General features: G+C 37.5%; 1 protein-coding gene across 1 annotated transcript; it reads right to left on the bottom strand.

Annotated features, from left to right (window-relative positions):
* Window positions 1–864: 864 nt before the first annotated feature.
* On the bottom strand, window positions 865–19,225 carry rtf1 (RTF1 homolog, Paf1/RNA polymerase II complex component). Its single transcript, XM_035955594.2, has 18 exons — window positions 19,067–19,225; window positions 14,886–14,996; window positions 14,606–14,756; window positions 10,806–11,007; window positions 10,140–10,257; window positions 9,220–9,331; window positions 9,001–9,139; window positions 7,771–7,948; window positions 7,541–7,623; window positions 7,332–7,419; window positions 7,132–7,239; window positions 6,968–7,045; window positions 6,729–6,850; window positions 4,731–4,788; window positions 4,107–4,184; window positions 3,713–3,814; window positions 2,087–2,201; window positions 865–1,962 (listed from the first exon to the last, which is right to left on the bottom strand). Exons 1-18 carry the CDS (start codon window positions 19,148–19,150, stop codon window positions 1,856–1,858), a joined length of 2,034 nt encoding a protein of 677 aa, XP_035811487.2. The 5' UTR covers window positions 19,151–19,225; the 3' UTR covers window positions 865–1,855.
* Between the last annotated feature and the right edge of the window lie 181 nt (window positions 19,226–19,406).

Below are 19,406 nucleotides of genomic sequence, written 5' to 3'. Positions count from 1 at the left end.
TGCAAAAAGTAGATTACAAACTTTTAATACACATTAAAATCACAATAATACCAATATGTAAACTTTAATAATTAATTTAGTCTGGTAAATTAAAATTAAAATTTAAAAATAATATGCTGCAAGATTTTCACCCTAATATTTAAATTAGTAAAGAAAATCTCGATAATGTACGATCTTGTAGAGTCTTAACTATAATAATTTAATCTAAATTTGCATACTCAACTCAACTTTATTTATAAAGCGCTTTAAGCAGCAGCCGCTAAAACAAAGTGCTATACAATAAACAGTGAATCGCATAATTAAAAATGTTCTCAAATCTTAAACTATTAAAATTTTCTCAGGTAAATTGACATCATAATAATATTGTATCAACTTAACTGTAATATTCAAACTAGTCAAGAAAATCTCCATTATCAATACTTTACCTTAATATTTAATTTAGTTAGGGAAATTGGCATAATTAATAATATTGTAGGGTCGTAACCTTAATATCTAATGTAGTCAGATAAATTACTATTTTATATAATATTGTAGGATCTTAACATATATTTAAATAATCAGGTAAATTTGTAGAATACAAAATATTGTAGGGTGATGACCTTGGTATCTATATTAGTGAGGAAAATTTCAGTTTTATATACAGTATATATTGTAGGATCTTGACCTAAATGTTTAGGAAAATTTAGATAATAAATGTCAACTTAGGATCTTAACTGTAAAAATTATACAACAGAGGTAATTTTACATAATAAATAATATGCAAATGTGCAAATGATTAGAAACATAAGATACCCCATTAAGCAGGAGATTTGTGTTATCACGGTCTCACCTTTGATTGAGAAAACACACAAACTGACACAGAAATTATGAAACAGTGCCTCTTTATTTTTTCCGCACTCACTCGAAAATGCATATTTACATGGCATGCCACATCAATACAGGAACTGACTATGGACACAATCGATAACACGTAGAATCTGCTCTGGGAGTTAAGGGGGCGGGGAGTTTATCCCATGAACAACCAACTAAGAGATAACAGAAATGAAGCCGATACTTTTAGAAGCAGGCCAGCCATAGAAAAGAGTTCCTCTTAAATCGGGTTGTTTCAAAGACTTAAAAAGTGACAAATGTTCAGATAAATGGAGTCAGAGATGTTCATCATCTGCACTCTGCAGATTCAGGATGGACTGCAAGAGCAGATGTTCGTACATTTGGGGGGGGGAAGATTTACAACATTAATTCACTGTTGAAGAGGGCAAGCTGGTCAACTCCAGTAGATGTCCAGTAATTTCAAAATGCCTCAACAACCTAAGTCTTCTAAGATAGCGTCCTCGTTCAAGGTAATAATCCAGAAGTGCAGCGTCCTTTTGGAAACAAAAAGACCAAAAAAAAAAAAAAAAAAAGGAGTGGACTTTAGACGATCCAAAAGAGAGGGAGAGGAGTTAAATACATTAAAAAAACACAACTCAGTATACGAGTTTGTCTGTGATAATGCAAAAATAACAAAACGACAGATATCTGGACAAGTTTTCTTCCGAGAGATCCTTTGAGAAAAATGAGTTGTCTTTGTTCAATCAGTGTTTCCTCTGTGTTTGGATGAACAGTCTGTTGGATCAACATTCGCATCCTCACACACTCACACACACTCATACTTTTCTCAACACACACACACACACACACACACACACACACACACACACACACACACACACACACACACACACACACACACACACACACACACACACACACACACACACACACACACACACACACACACACACACACACACACTCTTTCTCGTGCACAACCAGTTACACATGCAATGTTGCTTCTGAATGAGGAATTGGCCACCTCAGATCAGACCCCTCCGTTTCTTGTAGTCCTCCAGGTTGAGGGACCTGCGGGGGGCGCCGTCCTTCACCGGCAGGGCGTTGGAGCTCACAGACAGAGACTTTGCCTCTGCAGGACACAAGAGTGACATTACACACTGCTGTGGCTGTAACTTGTAATCAGATTACACTGCAACCAAGCGGAGCATCCACCAGAACCACGCCAGGAAACATAAAAGGTAAAAGCGTCTCACCTGCGTTGGGAACCTGCAGGTCAATCTTAACGTCGAAATCGTGAACTTTAAACAAATCTTCTGAGAGGTCAGTGGTTGGCTTGGGGACGTCTTTGTCTTTCGGGTTTGCTTGTCCCTGCAACAGAGGACAGGAAAACTAAATGTAAGATCTCATTGTCGTTTATTCAGGTTAGGGCTCGTTAAAGAGCACATACAGGGTGTCCTCAACTTACGTCGGAGTTCTGTTCCTACGGAGCGACTTAAGTCAACTTTCGCCGTAAGTCCGAACCCCGGCGAAAATGTAAACAAAGCCATTGTCCAGACTTTTCTTCTATTACTTTTCTACGTCACACATTTGCAGAACGGCTGCCCAACAGCTTGTCTAGCACGCCCTCAAACAAAGAATGAGTAGCTGCTGCACTCCGTCATTATTTCCTGACTAGGGTTGCTTTTGTAAGAAATATTTGGTTGCTTTTGGAAGATCATGTTATCGTGATATAAAATAATTCATATCATGATATATGATTTTTTCCATATCGCCCAGCACTACATTAAAGCATGAAAACATATTGTAGTACATCCTCAAAAATAAAATTATGAACATGTTAATTGTGCATACTGTTGGCTCTTTAACCCTCTGAGCCCCAAGCAGCTTCTGGTCATTATTTTTTCTCCCGCTACTGTCATATTTTTACACAATGTGGACTAATTACAATATTAAGTCCTGCTCCTCTATGGAAACAACACAGAACTAAAAAATGTCTTTGGTGCAATATGACAAAGTCATAATGGCATAAATTCTAATAAGAGAAAAAAATGTAGCATTTTTCATTTGTTTTCATACTTGTCTAACATCTCCTCTGTGTAAACAGCCTGCAGTTCAGCCAAGTGTTCCTGAATTTTTGTTATACAGTTCAGTCACTGGCTTCCTAGTTGCAGTTTACTTTTGGTAAAATTTTAAGTGAGACACATAGAGGAAACTTAAATTTTAATTAACTACCCCAATGTTTAGCTTAAATTTGGGTGCTTTTCCCAATGAAGCCTAAAGTGACACGATTAGTTCAAGGACTGTTGGAAATTCTTCTGGTTTAAAATTTTTTGCTCTGACAAATTGAATTGAATTTTGGTGATTTTTTCTAACAAATTACATTTCTTTAAAATCTGGCTGTTGTTTTTTGGATTCACAGGGTTAATGTTAGAATACTCCCTTTAATAAAATCAGTCATTATATACTATGTATATATTTGCAAGTTTCATACCTGAAAATGAAACAGGCTACATTTAACTTTCTATATCTCCAATGGCAGTAAAAGTGACACTTTGCCAGTAATTCAGTCATTTAACAAATTATTTCAGACAAGGATTAGCTCATGATATTTAGACTTTAATAGTAAAATTTTAACAATACAACAAAATGACTTTCTAGACAAAATTCAGCACCAAACTATCCAAGCAACCATCTCCTGTGTAACAACCATTCTGTTTCTGTTTCCAGTCTGCATATGGACATTTATTCTGAACAGGAAGACAACCAGGATCTGGCATTATTTCCACATAACTAAACAAACTCATGTTTAAGAAGTAAACACCTCTGTGTTCGCTCTTTAAACATCTTTCCTGTGAGAATTCAGGGAGTGCTCTGCTTACCAGTTTGTTCTTCTCAGCACTGGAGGCGTCGGGTGCCGACCCAGAGCCATACTTCTGGTTCAGGTGGGCGAGAATAGCTGCATGGACCGACGGATCTCTGGCCTGAGGAACAAAAAGTGACGGATTACAGCAACAAAAGTAGAATTTATTATAAGTACATATAGCAGGGATGTCTTGTGCCAAAGCAGAGCCGGTTCTAATGACTTAGAAGATGCTTGTAAAATATAAGGAGGCCAAATATAGAAGGCAACAGCTGCCACATGCAAATTTTACTGACATTTAAGCAAAGAAACGCATCTGATCGGCAAATACAAACCACTAAAGAAGTGAAATCAGGGCAACAAAAACACTCAACATACAGGAAATAACACATTAATAATTCTAAGAAACTTACATTCGACACCATGGTGGGTTTGCACTGTCTTCGTGTGAAAGGGTCCATTTGTTGGTTTTTGGCATTTTGTCCTTCAGCCTGTTGGAAAATAAACAGAAAACTAAACATCGGGCTATTTTAACAACAGCGCAGCTTTGATATCTAATTTAAAATATTGAAAATTGTGGTAAAATAAATATGTAGGATATATTTTCCATTACGTGCAACCAGTGAGGTGACACTGACAGTTTAACAGAGATAAAGCAGTATTATGGAGACGTCCGGTGCTAAAGTTACTGGACTCTAATCTCATCATACATCGCTGTGAAAGGCCTGAAGTGAACCGTAGAGTAACTGAACACCGTCACACTGGAGCGCTGCCACATTAGCAAAACATCGGAAATGTGGGAGCTTTTCCAAAAGGATAGCACTGACACCTTTTACAACCGGTGTAAAAAGGGAATATTGTTCTCAGAAAACAGTTGTAAGAGGTGGAACTGGTCCTAAATGGTGTTAAAATTCTAATATGTAATCAATATTTCTGTCTCAGTGCAACAGTTGTTTCTTGTTAAAGTCTTATTATTATTAAAAATCACCTGAGGTAACTAAACAGATGTATAAATGTGGAATCAGAGGATCACTTACCACAAGAGCTTTCTCAGATTCAACAATGTTCCAGCTTCTATTCCTCTGATTAATGTAGCTGGAAGAGAAAAACACAATCAGAGTCAAAGATAATCACACAGCAATGATATTAAGGACTGTACTTTAAATAATATGACATGAAATCCTCAAGTACATGTCCACTAGAAGTCCTTTGTGTAAAATTATTTTAATGTGTCGACCCATTTTGCAGCAGTTTTATTAAAACAATCTATCTTGACCTTTAAAGCATGTAGCCAAAGCCAGGAACATCTGATTCTTAATTTATTAAAAACATCTGCAGAGTCAGGCTGGATGATAAATCATTTTCCCCAATCTTGTTTTCCAACTATTGTGAAACTGAGACAACTGAGACAACCGTCTTGCACAATAAATCCAGTTCACCTCTTACATTTCGGCAGGTGTGTTTTCATCGTCCTGCTAAAATCTCAAACGTTCACTAGGTGCTGAGCTGTTCATACACCAACAGGAAGCCTCAGTGTTGTGAGATAGGTTTTCATACTGATAAAGGGTTGCCGCAGTGATAAACCTGACAGGAAACACAGGGGACGTGTTTGGCCGAGGAGCAAATGGTGCAGAGCTACCATCTGTTTGTTTATGACTGAATGCCTTTAAGTCAGAATCCTGCACTGCTTCAGAACTTTGGTTGGCCTCAGACTGCTGGCTCAAGCTCGCGTGGAGAACAGTGTGTTCAAGTTTTGGTTTTTTAATCTGGACTTGTGTTTATGAGTTTTACCATATTTCAAAATGATAACGTTCACACCTCTTCTATCTCACTGCTCATGTTTGTGGAGAAGCTGGTGATGAATCGCTTGAATTGCAGACGATCTGATTTATGTGTTTCTTTTAAACATCTATTTTTTTAAATTAGTTTTTTAGGGGCAGCATATTTCATTTCAAGCAAATCAACTGTACAAAGGTCAATAAAGCAAAAGTGATTAAATTCTTTGTGAGTGACTCAGTAAAGCGTTTTCTATCTCTATATCCATGTTATATTTTTTGTGCTTCACTTAAAAATTAGGAAAGTTGTCACTCTTCTGAACTTGAAGTCTCCCTGGTGAGTTTAAAGGCCTTGTTATCTTAAAAGGGGGAAAAAAAGCCTAACTTATGCCATTTATCAGAGCTAAAAAAAAAGTGTGAAAATAGAAAAAAAACATCTAATCCTTTAACTATTCATGTGTGTCACGCTGTCTGGTGAGAAAAAATAGCAAGTCTAGTTAACAGTATGAAAAATAAATTAATAATGCAAGTAGTAAAATATGTATAGGATAATGAAGTGTGTGGAGGCTTCAGAAAATGTACATGCTGATGTTCCTGTTTATTCAATTTTTGTAAAATTATATAAGAAATTAAACTTTTATGTATTTTTCTAAGGATTTATGGCATTATAACTGCACTACACCATAGACAACACATTTAGTAGTAGACATTTTGTAGACATGAATGCTATTTTCTATAGAGGTGCAGGACTTTACATTGCAGTGAAAAATTAGTCAAGTGAGTTCAGAGGGTCACATAAAAATAATTGTGATAACATTTTTGCAACAAGAAAAGCAATGAGAGAGAGTATTACTCCGCCAAGGCTGCTCGGTTGTTGTACGATTTTCGATGGAAAAGTCCTGGTAAGTCCACAGCGGTCGATTTTTAGCAGGACTGCAATCATGTGATTGTCAACAGGCAGCTGATGTAGAGTTCAATTGTTGTTATGTTACAGTGATGCTGTGCCGCTATCTCGCAATGATACAGAAATCTTTCACAAATCCGTGGATCCAGACTATAAGCCGCATCACTGCCAAAATCTAATGAGGTGATCCTTGTGTTATTTCTGACCTTCCTTGAAAACTTCATCCAAATGCGTTTTTGAGTGATGTTGCACACAGACAGACGGACAGACAAACCAACGCTGATTGTCACAGTAATAATCGATCAGCCCTCTTGCAGACGGATGTAAACATGTTCATAATTGTAGGTTTTGTTTACCTGATGGCAGAGATGTTCTTGGTCCTCTGTCTGTCCAGAGCTTCTGCTCGTTCCTCGAGTTCATTCAGCTCATCCTGGATCACTTTCACTTTCTCACCGTCTCCACTTTCCTCTGCCATGGCCTTCAATCAAAAATAAATGATATTGGAATGACAGTTAAGAATTTATTATTATGAACAAATTCCACCTTCTACATGTGTATTTCTTAAGTTGGTCCAAAAACAGTCATTTTCTTTCACCTTATCTTTGAGTAACTGCGTTTTCTTCATGGCATAATTTGGTGGTGCTTTGCGGAATCTGTCCTTCTCTTTAACGATCTGCAGAGAATTTAAGAACAGAGTTTCATTAAAGTTTTTAATGCATGAAGCCAGAGAAATCAATGACTATCATGCAACTGACTTACATCTTCAATGTCTTTGTCATTGAACTTATAATTCAGAGCTTCTTTGATGGACTGCTCCTTCTTAGTGATTTCATCAAGAGTTGGAACCTGCATTCCAGCGACCATCATCTGAAAAAACAGAAAACCAGCAAATGGAACTTCAGTTTAAGCAATTTTAGAACATAGTTAAAGGTTTTTTTTCTTCTTTTAAAGCCACCTACCGCTTCTTTCCATTTCATGAATTCACTTTCTGTGAACTCTTGATTTGATACGAATTCAAGCCTGAAAACCCGTGTGTCACCACCATGCCTGAGGAGGATTTAGGAACATTTAAAAGGTCACATAACTGATGATCAGAGATAATGAAAGAGAAGGTAAATTAACCAAGGCTTGATGATCTTTTTTAATATGTCTGTAACAGAACACCTACCTTAATTGTAATCCCTTGTTTGTCCGCGTTGATCCAAGCTGGTAAACCTTCGCCGTCTCTACTACATCCACAATTTCAGCCACCTGTCAACAACAAGAAAGGACTAAATGAAATTTTATCTTAATTTAACAGAAACTACTTCTAAAGATAATCAAATCTGCACCATCACCTTTATATTCGAGCAAATTGCTGTCCAAAATTAAGAAATTTTACCTCGAGGCCGAGCTCACCCTATAAACTGGTTTACTGCTGCTGTTTCCGATTCCTATCCTCACAAAGCAGCCGGTCACGGTCTTAGCGAAGAAGGGCATGTGGCACCAGCGCTCCAGCTTGTGTCTGGACAGACGGACCCTGTTGAGCTCGTCTGGGAGTGAAACTGGCTGCGACTTCGGTGGAGTTTCCTCTTTTCTGTTCGCACAACACACAGTTCAAGAAGTTATTGGAAATCAGAGGAAAAATGTGGTACAACATGATTGTTGTGAATCCTTCATATCAAGAACTTTGCAGCATGTGGATGTTTGTAGCTACTATTTATGCTAATTGCATATGTAATTACATACAGTCTGAGCGCTTAATTGATTCATTGTGACGGTGGTTGTTTATGCAGAAGTCAGAGACGATGTACATTTTCTCTGCTGTATTCAAACTATCTTTACTGCCTAATAATGTAGTGTTTAGTTTATCATAGAAGCTTCAGTCCAAATCAACTGGATTTCTCTTATACGTTTTTGAAGATGTTTCACCTTCATCCAAGAGGCTTCTTCAGTTCTAACAGACTAATGGGGAGTACCAAAATTTATAGTCACTCCAGGTCACAGTAAAAACATTCAGCAAACCATGACTGTGAGCTCTCTGATAGGAGCCCCTGAGTGACTATATATTCTGTAACTCCCCATTAGTCGGTTAGAACTGAAGAAGCTTCTTGGATGAAGTTGAAACATCTTCAAAAACCTACAAGAGGAGTCCAGTTGATTTTTACTGAAGCTCCTACGACCACGGTGACCTGGATGACTGAGAATCTTCACAGACATAGTGTTTAGGTTGTTTTCACTTTGTACGTTGATAACTTCATGCTTAACATTTTATCTTTCTGTATAGTGCATTTTATGTTGCGATCTGAGCTAAAGCTATCCATGCTGTAATGTATGTGAGCGTATTGGTGTGTGCTTTTGAAAGTACCATCGTTTAGCAGTACATATAGTTTTTTTGATTATGTTTTTTAGTTTAATATTTAAATGTTGCTCAAAAAAGGAGGCAGTAGTCATGTTATATACTGGATGTTTTCATCTCAGTTTTCATCATCTAAAATCAGATTTATATCCTCTCTCTGAGTAAAAACATTCAGCAAATCATGACTGTGAGCTCTCTGATAGAAGCCTTTTAGTGGTTTAATATATTATCCAGCCAGTCTTATAAGGCCTAACCCTAATAACGGCAAGTGTATTGCTTGAAATACTCACTCGTCGTCATCATAAGACGATGAACGTGAACTCCGGTCGCTTTTGACAGATGACTTGTCATCGTCTTCATCCTCTTCCTCTTCGTCATCGGAGTAAACATCGCTCGCCTTCAGGGGCAGACGTTTGGCCAGAAGTTCGGCTGCAGACATGAAACGTCAGCATCTGGAGATGACCGAACTGCCGCAACAGTTAAACACTAAAGAATAAAAACACACCAACCTGTTTTGTTTTTCTTCTTCTCACGTTCAGCTTTTAGTTCTTCCATGGCCTGCGACTTTTTGTCAAGTTTTTCATCACGTTTGGATCGTCTCTCCTTGTTATGTGACATGACCTAGAGAGGGGAGAAGATGGCAATCACACAGAAACACAGGAAAGAGAAGGGGCTTAATGAGTAATGTTTCCATATATTTCCCAAGTCAATAGCAAAGTCTTGACATGTCACAAAAATTTTTTTAAAAAAGCAAAATTAGAAAGGCTTGTTTTGCTTCGAAGCAAATAAACGAGGCTGAATAATGTTATCAGAAGGTGGCAGTATAGGCTATGTGGCAGTAATACAGATTAGAAGAAGCTGGAAACAAAAACCAATCTTTTGTCAGCCACTAAAAAAAACTCCAACAACAAGAAGACATGAACAACACTTTGGCCATCCATGAGAAAAAAACAAAGGCAGGCCTTCAAGAATTGTTTAAAATCATGAAAGTTAAAAATATTATTTCCTGTCGGCTGTTATCTGCCATGTCTCATGTCATCTGAAAGGTATACAGGGGATAAAAGCAGCTGATCCATCTCCAATTATGCACATTGACTCTTTTATTTTCCCGGAAAGTCAAAAACGGCTTCACATAAGCTTAAACATGCTTGTGATATTGGGAAAGCTTTTTGAACTTTTCCATTAACTTTTTCTCGTGTAATACTTCAAAATATGCATAAATTAGGTAAACACGGCTACTGCAACACTATATCAGCATAACTGTAACGTTGATTTGATGACAGAAAAACAAAACAAGAGCAATACACGACTGAGAAATAGACAAATTTATCTGCGCATTAAGACACCATGCAAAATACTACCCAAAATCTAATTAATTTCTTTAACTTCACTCTAATATTGTTTCGAATGTCCATGAACCTGAACTCACCACTTGTGTGTCTTGAACCTGAGATAGCTTCCTTTTTTCTTGCTCTTCCTCCTGCTTCTTTTTCTTCTCCTCTTTCTCTTTCTTCTTTGCCGTCTTCAGCTTCTTCTTAATTTCAAACCTTTGAAAACAAACATTATCTTTAATGAATAAACTATGAGTTTGAACACAGCAAAGTTACAACACCAGAATTTCTTTTGCATTTCATTGCAAACCAGCTGTTGAGAAATTTTATGAAGGTAAAAGCTACGTGCTGTTTTCTAATACATTAAATATCCATATTGGTTTTTTGTTTTAATGGGCTTCATCTTTTTGTAGAACAGTTTTTTCCACATTTCTTTGGGTGGAGCTGCAATGATTAATCAATTAGTTGTCAATTATTAAATTCATCGACACTTATTCTGATAATAAATTAAACAGTTTGAGTAATTTTGTAAAGATAAAATGTCAAAATTCTCTCATTCTAGCTTAAATTTAAATATTTTTTGGTTTCTTTGAATTGTTGTCTTAACAAGCTATTTGAGGATGTCATCTTGGGTTTTTGCTAACCCTGATTACTATTTTCCACCATTTTTTTTCACATTTCATAGTTCAAACAAGTCATGAATTTAGAGTTTTTGTACCAAGTACCATTTAGCAATTTTTTACTCCCACATTGTTGCCGCTCACCGTCTCTTTAGCACCTCTCTTTTCTCAATTCTGTTGAACAGCTCCTGTTCTCTCTCCTTCTCCGTCATCTGCTCCAGACGAGCTCTGTCCTCGGCGTCGCCCATCAGGTCGTCATCATAGCCGTCCCTGAACACCTCGTCCTCGGAGGAGTCCGAGTCGGAGCTGGAGGAAGAACTGTTGCTCTCCGAGTCAGACACCTCGCCTGAGAATTTCAAAAAGAGTCGCAAAAATGGGAATCATTTAGCTTATTTCAAACACAACATTAGAGTGTGAAGATGTTCTAAACCCATAAAAAAAGTTTGCATAACAGCGACTTACAGCAAATGATGTTGCTGGCAAGTATCAACAAGATTTAAGTCTGAACATATCTAATCATAGGTAGTCTGTTTTTTTCAGCAGTACCCATGCAATGTCAATGTAAGGTGCAATATTTCATTTTCATCTCATTTTTCATTTGAAATGTTTGATCATCATGGCTGATTTTACTTATTACCTCAGTAGAATTGCCAGTGTTATTTTTTACTGCTCTACTCTAGTCTTATTTTAGCTTCCTTATGTCAGTAATGTATCATACTTTTTCGGCTGCACAGTGGGTCGGTGGTTAGAACTGTCGCCTTTCACCGAGAAGATCCCCAGTTTGTGTCCTGGCCTGGGTCTGGGATCTTTCTGCATGGAGTTTGTATGTTCTCCCTGTGCATGCGTGGGTTCTCTCCGGGTACTCCGGCTTCCTCCCACAGTCCAAAAATATGCTGATGTTAATTGGTAATTCTAAATTGTCCGTAGCTGTGAATACAAGTGTGATGGATTGTCTCTATATGTAGTCCTGTGATAGACTGGTGACCTGTCCAGAGTGTCCCCTGTCTTCACCCTAAGTCAGCTGGGATAGACACCAACCCCCACGACCCTAATGAGGATTAAGCGGTATAGATAATGGACGGATCATACTTTAAGCACTGTATTTTGAATTTCCTTCACAATAAATAAAGTATTATCTCATATTATCTTATGTATGAATGTTCAAAAACTATATTTGCATATAATCATTTTCCTTGGTAATGTTGTGGATGTTAAGTGGGATGTGTCTTTTTTTTTCAGGACCTGAGGTGCCTTAGATCAGATTGTTCCATATTAGATAAGATCAGATAAGATCACATAAGAAATGCAGCGCATGGTAGAAACCATTGCTGTTAAAAGCTGTAATTCTATCTCATCACTAACATCCTGTGTGTTTATGCTGAACTGTGCTTCACCTTTAACAGAGCTGTATCCAGTTACTACTAATGCAAGCAAAATATTTCCTACTGCAGCTGCTTTGCATTAAAAGTGCTCAGCTGAAGCAGCCCCAGAGGTTAGCACTGACTGAAATACAACTTTGAAAACAACCCTGAATTTCTGACAGCATATCAGTGCTAGATAAAGCAGGCAGTAATGGAAGGTAAGAACCCCTGTTGTGGCCTGTCGTTCTGTGAAAAACTAGTCAATATGCACAGCAGGAAGTCAGAAAGCGGTTGTTTATATAATAATGTAAAAATGCAGATTATGCAGACTGATGTCTTCATGATTTTGCTTGTTTGACATTTGTTATATTTCTGACAAAACAGCTATTCAGGCAATGAAATAAAGCAGTCAGAAAGGAATCAAAACAGGGACTCACTGCTCAAAGGATTTGCATCCAAAAGATACACACCCAAACCACTTACATATTAGGTTTCTGTACAACAACTTGAGGCTGGACTGAACCCTGCTTCATAATTACACCCAGAATGTCTTGTTAACAGATTTTATGTTGAGTTTTATTAGCATTTTAAAAAGTTCAAATTTAGATAAAAGTGACGCAGTACTTTTCAGAGGGCAGCTACAGCTTCTTTCAGCATAACTAATGCGATTAAAACTGAATATAAAGTGCAAATCAAAAACAATTAAATTATTTGTAAGTGGAAGATGTTTTCTATGAGTAAAAGCATATTATTTTTTATGCTTTACTTGATTACTTCTTTTTTTTCTTAAATGGAAGCCATTAAACACAAAAAATTCTGCGCTCCTCAGTTCAACCGTGAAGCTACTAAACACTCAGCTGTGACCAACAGTAACGTGACAAAGACACGGAGACTTTTGGGCTGAACTGGAGGCTTTGCAAACACACAGAGTGGACTGGAGAAAAGTATGGAAACAAATAAAAACTGGAGGTCGCACAACATCTACAGTAAGTAAAGTCACCAGTTTTTTCCAGTATTAGTAGTACATATCGACACTTGAACAAAGTAAATATATGCTGATTCCATATCTTCAATTTATGGGTTAATATATAATTGAGGGACTTTTGAAGTCCATGGGATATATCTTGCATACATTTTTATTAAGAGTAAAAAAAATAATGTTTTTATGTTCATTATGATCATGTCTTTACAAATTCCATAATTATTTATTATGGAAACAATCACTTATTTAATAAAAAATGACTGGATATCACTAAAATGTCAACTAAATAACCGTCCAAATTCAATAACAAGCACCTTCTAATTAGCTAAACAATAATAAAATGAGCTCATTCAAAAATAGTTTGGCTTGTGTTCTTTTTATTAAGTTGAGGCTTTCTTAGTTATTTAATATAAAGTAGTGTGTGGGTGAAGTGTGGATTTATTGCATGTCAACAAGTTTACTACAAAATCTTTATAAATTACTTTCAACTTTAATTTTACTCAATTGTATATATAATATTTTAGAAGAATCTTTCTCTAAAAATGTCATGTGGTGTTTGGCTGTAGGTGGCCATGCTGATTTTAGGCCTGAAAACAGCAAAAATGTCAACTATGATACCTGTGAACTAGGTGACAAAAAGTCCCGCAATTATATATTATACAATATCAGTAAAAACAGAAACGTATTGATGACATTATAATATTATTGTACTTGCACAGGTTTCCACGAATGCGTGGACCAGTGCTTAGAAGAACAATGTATAGCAACACAAATGAACAAACAACAGCTTAGAGGCTTGACTGAGTGCCTCCTGGGATAAAGGGGATCAGAGGGTGAGTCATTTAATCCCAGTCACCTGAAATACCTGTGGCACCCTGGTGATGTGTAACCAGTTCATCATAAGTCTCTGTGTAAGGTGACACGAAGCTGAGGACGTGTTACGAAACTGCATAGTTACCTGAGATCTGAACTGAACTTTAATAGTAGCTGCGGCTCATTTAACCCTCGTGTCGTCCTGCGGGTCAAAATTGACCCGTTTTAAAGTTTGAAAATATGGAAAAAAAGACAATTTCACAGTGAAATTTCTGATGTCCACATTTTCAACATTTTTGGGAAATATTTGAACATTTTTTGGTGGAAAAAAAGAAATGTTAAAAATGTTTCTTAAGAACCTTCACAAAAAAAAAATCAACCAAAATCCAGTGAATTTCGCTGGATTTTGGTTGATTTTTATGTGAATGTTCTTAAAAGAATATTAGAAGTTTTTACTGATATATATGTAATCACTTTAGATATTTTTAGGATTTTTTGGGGAAGATTTTTACTCATTATTTGAAAATATTTACTAGAATTTTCTTGCCAAATTTGGGGGACTTTTTTTTTTTTTTTTTTTTAAATAAAACTTTTAAGGGAAACTTTTAAGCAATTATCTTTCTTCCTGAAGGTTTTGCAAATTTTCAGAAATTTGGGGAATTTTTTTGTTGAATTTTCAGATTTTTTTCAGACAAGGAAACAATATTTTATGGTGCCCATAAATGAGGACAACAGGAGGGTTAACATGCACCAATTCGTCAACCTGATGAGGATACGTAGATACATACCCTCCTCTGGTGCAGAACTCTCGGCTGAGCTGTCGCCATCTGAGCTGCCGGACGCCGTCGCTTTATTAACCTTCTTCTTTGTAGCGTTCTTCTTCTCAGACCCTTTGCCCGGCTTAACCTTCTTTTTGCCTTTGGTGCCACCCACAGTCCACTAGACAAAGGAGTGAAAAAAAATCATCAGTTTTTGATAAATAACAGTTGCAATGAACAGAGAAGAGTGGTTTATTCTCATATCCGATATGTCCAAAATCTTTCAGTGTAAATACCAAGACTGTCTTACCTCATCATCGCTGTCGGATGTTTCAGAGTCTGTAGAAGCGGCTGGTTTGCTAACAGGCTCCTCCTGCTCACCCGAATCAACCCTCTTCCTCTTTGCCAAAGACAGCAGCTCCTGAAAATGTCAACACAGTGAAGTGGTTCAGAATAACACTCTGTGCAATCATAAACACACAAACTGGAAAAATGCCCCCTGCAGTGGAAACCTGCTCATGCTTGTCAATAAAAATGTATCTAGAAAATGCAATCATGAGCTAAGTATAGGTGTAAATAAGCTCACACTGCGTGGAAGATGTCGGACTTGTGGTGTGTAGAGTGAAAGCGGCTTTTCATTAAGTGTACAGCAGGACGAACATGTCAAACTGGGCGAAAATAGCAAGATTTGAATACTAAATCCGAGGAAAGCTTCCAGATTACCATAATTTTCACCAACTAGCAAGCAAGAGTAAATATGTATTTTTGCGCAGCAGCCCACAGGTAAAATTACATACAACACATTTGTCTCGACCACATTCAGGCTTTGATTCAAGATACTTGCTCTGATCAGAAGCAATTATGTGAGGCTGCACCTTATTCGACTGCAAGAATGTGGAAAAACATCCTTCAACTAGGTCACCTTTCACCTGTGTTGAAGCACAGAGCCTCCACGATGAGACCAATTTGGATTAAATGCAGTTTCTGTGCCTATGTTGTTAGAAAAATCTGTGTCTACAGTCACAGTGAATCATTCACAGTGGGCTGCTGACTTAGTTTGTAGCACCAGAGCACTCTACGGTCTTATGATAATGAGAGAGATGGAGATTTAAAAGCTGCAATTGGTATCAAAGGAAGAAAATATCTAATTGCAATTCTTCTGACAGATACTGCAATTTGAGTTGAGGTACAATTTTTTTATTTCCTTTTTTTAAGTAAAGCTTTGGGTTAATATTCACCTCGTAATTGATTTAAAACATGTGATGCAGCATTTCCACATGAGACGCCATCAAAATCATGACAGTCACACAAGCAGGACAGCATGAAAGTTGAACTCTGGATCAGACACACTGCAGAAAGTGTGACTATTACATAATAAGACTTAAATAATATGTTAATCAAACCACAGCATGCATGATGAACCACATACAATGCAGTGATCAACAGGCAAACAACTCTAAGTTTCGATGTGCTTGAATTAAATAAAACTGAATCACAGCATTAGTTTCATTACTTATTAATCGCCATATCCTAAAATGCAGCCTTTGCAATTTGCCAATTATGTTGGTTAAAATAGCAATTTTATTTAAAAACTGATTAATTGTGCAGCACTAATAGGTCCTCCAACAGATACATTTATTTAGTTATTTGACCTTTACATGTGTCTTCTTTAAGGTGATCTCAAAACACAACTGCAGAAAAGTAGTTAGTACTTAGAGACTGAATACCCATTGATGTTTTGAGCAACCAAGGTAACAAAGCTCTTTGAACCCGTCTCATCTCTTCTGGTCGTTGTTAATTCACCGTCTTGTTTGTTCACTGCATGCCTCGGTATAAAAATGGGCATGATCTCACCAAAAATCTTCCTGGACTCCTCTTTCAATTTCAGTAAACAAGTCAGCAGCGTTGTGAAGGGTAGCTTTCGTCAGCTTGGAACCATCGCCAAGTTGAAACCAATATTATCTCTCACAAGGAGCTGGAAACTGTTATCCATGCTTTTACTAGCCTGCAATACTGTAACTGCGATTGACAGTCCAATCTTACACCTCCACAGTTAGTTCAGAGCTGCCAGACTCTTCACTAGTACAAAGAAAAGTCTCCCCAGTTCAGGCTCATTTGTGTCGGCTGCCAGTGAAAGGCAGAGCTAAGTTCAAAATTGTACTATTTGTTTTTAAAGCCCTTAGTCATTTAGCTCCACAGTACGTTAAAGACATATTACCTCCATATTCTCCTCCACGATCACTTCGGTCATCATCACATTCACTCCTCACCTTTTCTCCATTGCTTTTTCATCTTCCTGAAGCTGCCCGAGTAATGTTCACTCTCAGTTTCTTTTTTAATCATCTTGCTGTTTTTTAATGATTGGCTGATTTAACTCAGTTTTCTCTCTTACTCTTTTGCTGTTACAGTTTTGCCTCTTTTTTAATCCAGCCAGTTTGCTTTACCGTTCATATGGTTGTCTTAACACACATCTATACTCAATTTTTCTGTGATTCCTGCAGTCAGCGCAACATTAAGTGTTATCTATCATTTCTTTACTTAAATTTGTTGTCACACAGATGTCCACTGAATTGTACAATCACAGTTGAATTTATTCCAACCTAATTTAAAATTTGTTGGCTTGCTTCATGTCAATAAGCCTCTCAGAAGTCTTTATCACGGTGCTCCTTTACTAACTAAACTCCCACAATGCTCTTCTAGGTTGGAGATGTGCTCTGATTACTTATTTTATTGCAATGTGGAACTTTATTGGTGAACTTTATCCCCTCATCAGCACCTACATCTCTTCTCTTTAACTATTTAAAGTCACTCAAATGACTATTAAACAGCATGAGATATACCAATTTTCTCTCCAGCTGGCAGCTTAAATTTGACAACCTTGCGCTGTGAAATGTTTTTGTTGCAAGGGACACTTTTACATATGATTATAGCTCTATGAATCATGTAAATAAGGCTTATTTCAAGACACAAGGTTCAAGAGCCACTGGTTTTGCTCGCCTGCATGAATGCAAATGTCGTTATTGTCGTTGCAAGTACAACAAAATTGGATGGCTATACTTTAGTAGTGCAAAGAGCGTCTCAAAAATAATAAAATATTAAGTATAAGAATAGTGCAAAGCGTGTATTTACAGAGAATAAAGCAATAACGTATTGCAAAATGCGTTATTGCTTAGTGCACTTCTGTTCATGTATTTTTGGAAACAATGAAATCAATTTCACTATAATTCACTATAACTTTAGCTAGATTGTTAAATGTTTTTATAATGTAACCAGACAGGGCTATAACTGACAATTGCTTTGTCTTTATTTATTATTTTTCTCAATCAAAGTGCTGAAAATAATAATAAATACAAACGAATCTCTTTTACTATGTGAAGTCATCCAAATTCCTAACTAATAATCTTTAAGATATCGCAATTGCACTCCAGCTGGTAGCTACTAATGAGGAACCCTGATGGAGCTCTGTGGTTTTGCTGCAAGGCACACCTTTATATATGTTTAAAGATCTGTAAATCATATAAATAATGCTAATCTCAAGACATATAGTTTGAGAAACACTGTCTTGCTCATCTGCACGAATACTAATATTGGATTGCCAAACGCACCGAGTAATAATAATATTATTAATAAAAGACTTGCATGGCACTGTAAATTAGGCTGATTTTAAGACACAAGTTTGAGAACCACTGGTCTTTTTCACCTGCACTCAGTGTGATATTTATGTGGAATAAGAGCTGAGCATGGAAAGACAGTTTTACACTAAAACAACTTGAAATTTGTGCAGCTAATCAGGTAAAGTCTAACGTTTTCTGGGTTAAACTGAGGCGCCAATGCTTCAGGAACCTCACAACACCTACACAGCGTGTTGCCAGGTAAATTACACTTGAGTTTAATGCAGATCAGAGCAGTTATAGCAGCGTGTCGGTGCAGATCTTGGGACTAACATGAGTTTGTCAGCTCTTGTTTGACAACAACACCGAAATAGAACTTCAGCTCTGCGCCCATGACGTCATACAGAAGATAAGATTCGAGCTGAACCAAAGGCGACTCCAGTCAGTGTAAACACATCGTATTCTCCTTTAGTCTGAAAGCAAACAAACAAATCCCCCAACAAAACGCAGCCAAGCAGCCTCGAAACCAGTCAAAGGCCCGTGGCGCGGCATTTTCGGGGCAACATAACACTGCATGATGGCTAGCGTTGAGTGCACCTCGTAATGTAACCTTAGCGCGTCTTAGCTAGCTTTCTGTTCAACCTCAAACACTTTCTAATGTGCTGAACACCTCGCACAGGCGCTTGAGAATAAACCCAGCAACGTTTTCATGTTGGACACGCCGTGTTTACCCCAAAATGATCGTAAATAAGACGGGCCCCAGTCTGTTCGAGCGAGGCCAAACACAGCGCAGTCAGTTAGCACACGTTAGCTTCACCTCGAAGCGTTGACAACTTAAGTAACCGTCAGTCGGAGCAGAATGGGGAAAATGCAAACCTACCTGATCTAAATTATCGTCGCTGGCGCTGTCTTCTGAGTCGGAGTCAATCACGACTCGACCTTTCCGCTTCTTTACATTCACCATGACTAGCTGCACGGCTAACTGCTAGCTACCCCTGTGTCGTCTGTTCGAGGCTAGCAGCTGCTGCTACCTAGCTCTGCAGTCAGCGACACAAAGGCGGTACTGAGCATGCGCGCTCGGATTGATAATATTATTGCAGTTTATCCCTCTGAGTGAGATATAAAACACCGCTAGTGTTTCTCATATTATTATTTAACATAATTAAAATGCAGAGACAGCTGTAGAAATTAAACGTGAGCATTTATAATTATCTGAGAGC

The sequence above is a fragment of the Amphiprion ocellaris genome, chromosome 20 (assembly GCF_022539595.1).
Source record: "Amphiprion ocellaris isolate individual 3 ecotype Okinawa chromosome 20, ASM2253959v1, whole genome shotgun sequence".
Classification (NCBI taxonomy): domain Eukaryota; kingdom Metazoa; phylum Chordata; class Actinopteri; family Pomacentridae; genus Amphiprion; species Amphiprion ocellaris.
This window is presented reverse-complemented; position numbering and strand designations above follow the sequence as displayed.

Excerpts from the sequence above, each read along its gene's own strand:
- rtf1 (XM_035955594.2), bottom strand. The coding sequence starts at position 19,150 with ATGGTGAATGTAAAGAAGCGGAAAGGTCGAGTCGTGATTGACTCCGAC. Across the intron at positions 7,949-9,000 it reads TCGTCTTATGATGACGACGA|AAAAGAGGAAACTCCACCGA; the intron begins GTGAGTATTTCA and ends TTGTGCGAACAG. Across the intron at positions 2,202-3,712 it reads GTGCTGAGAAGAACAAACTG|GGACAAGCAAACCCGAAAGA; the intron begins GTAAGCAGAGCA and ends CCTCTGTTGCAG.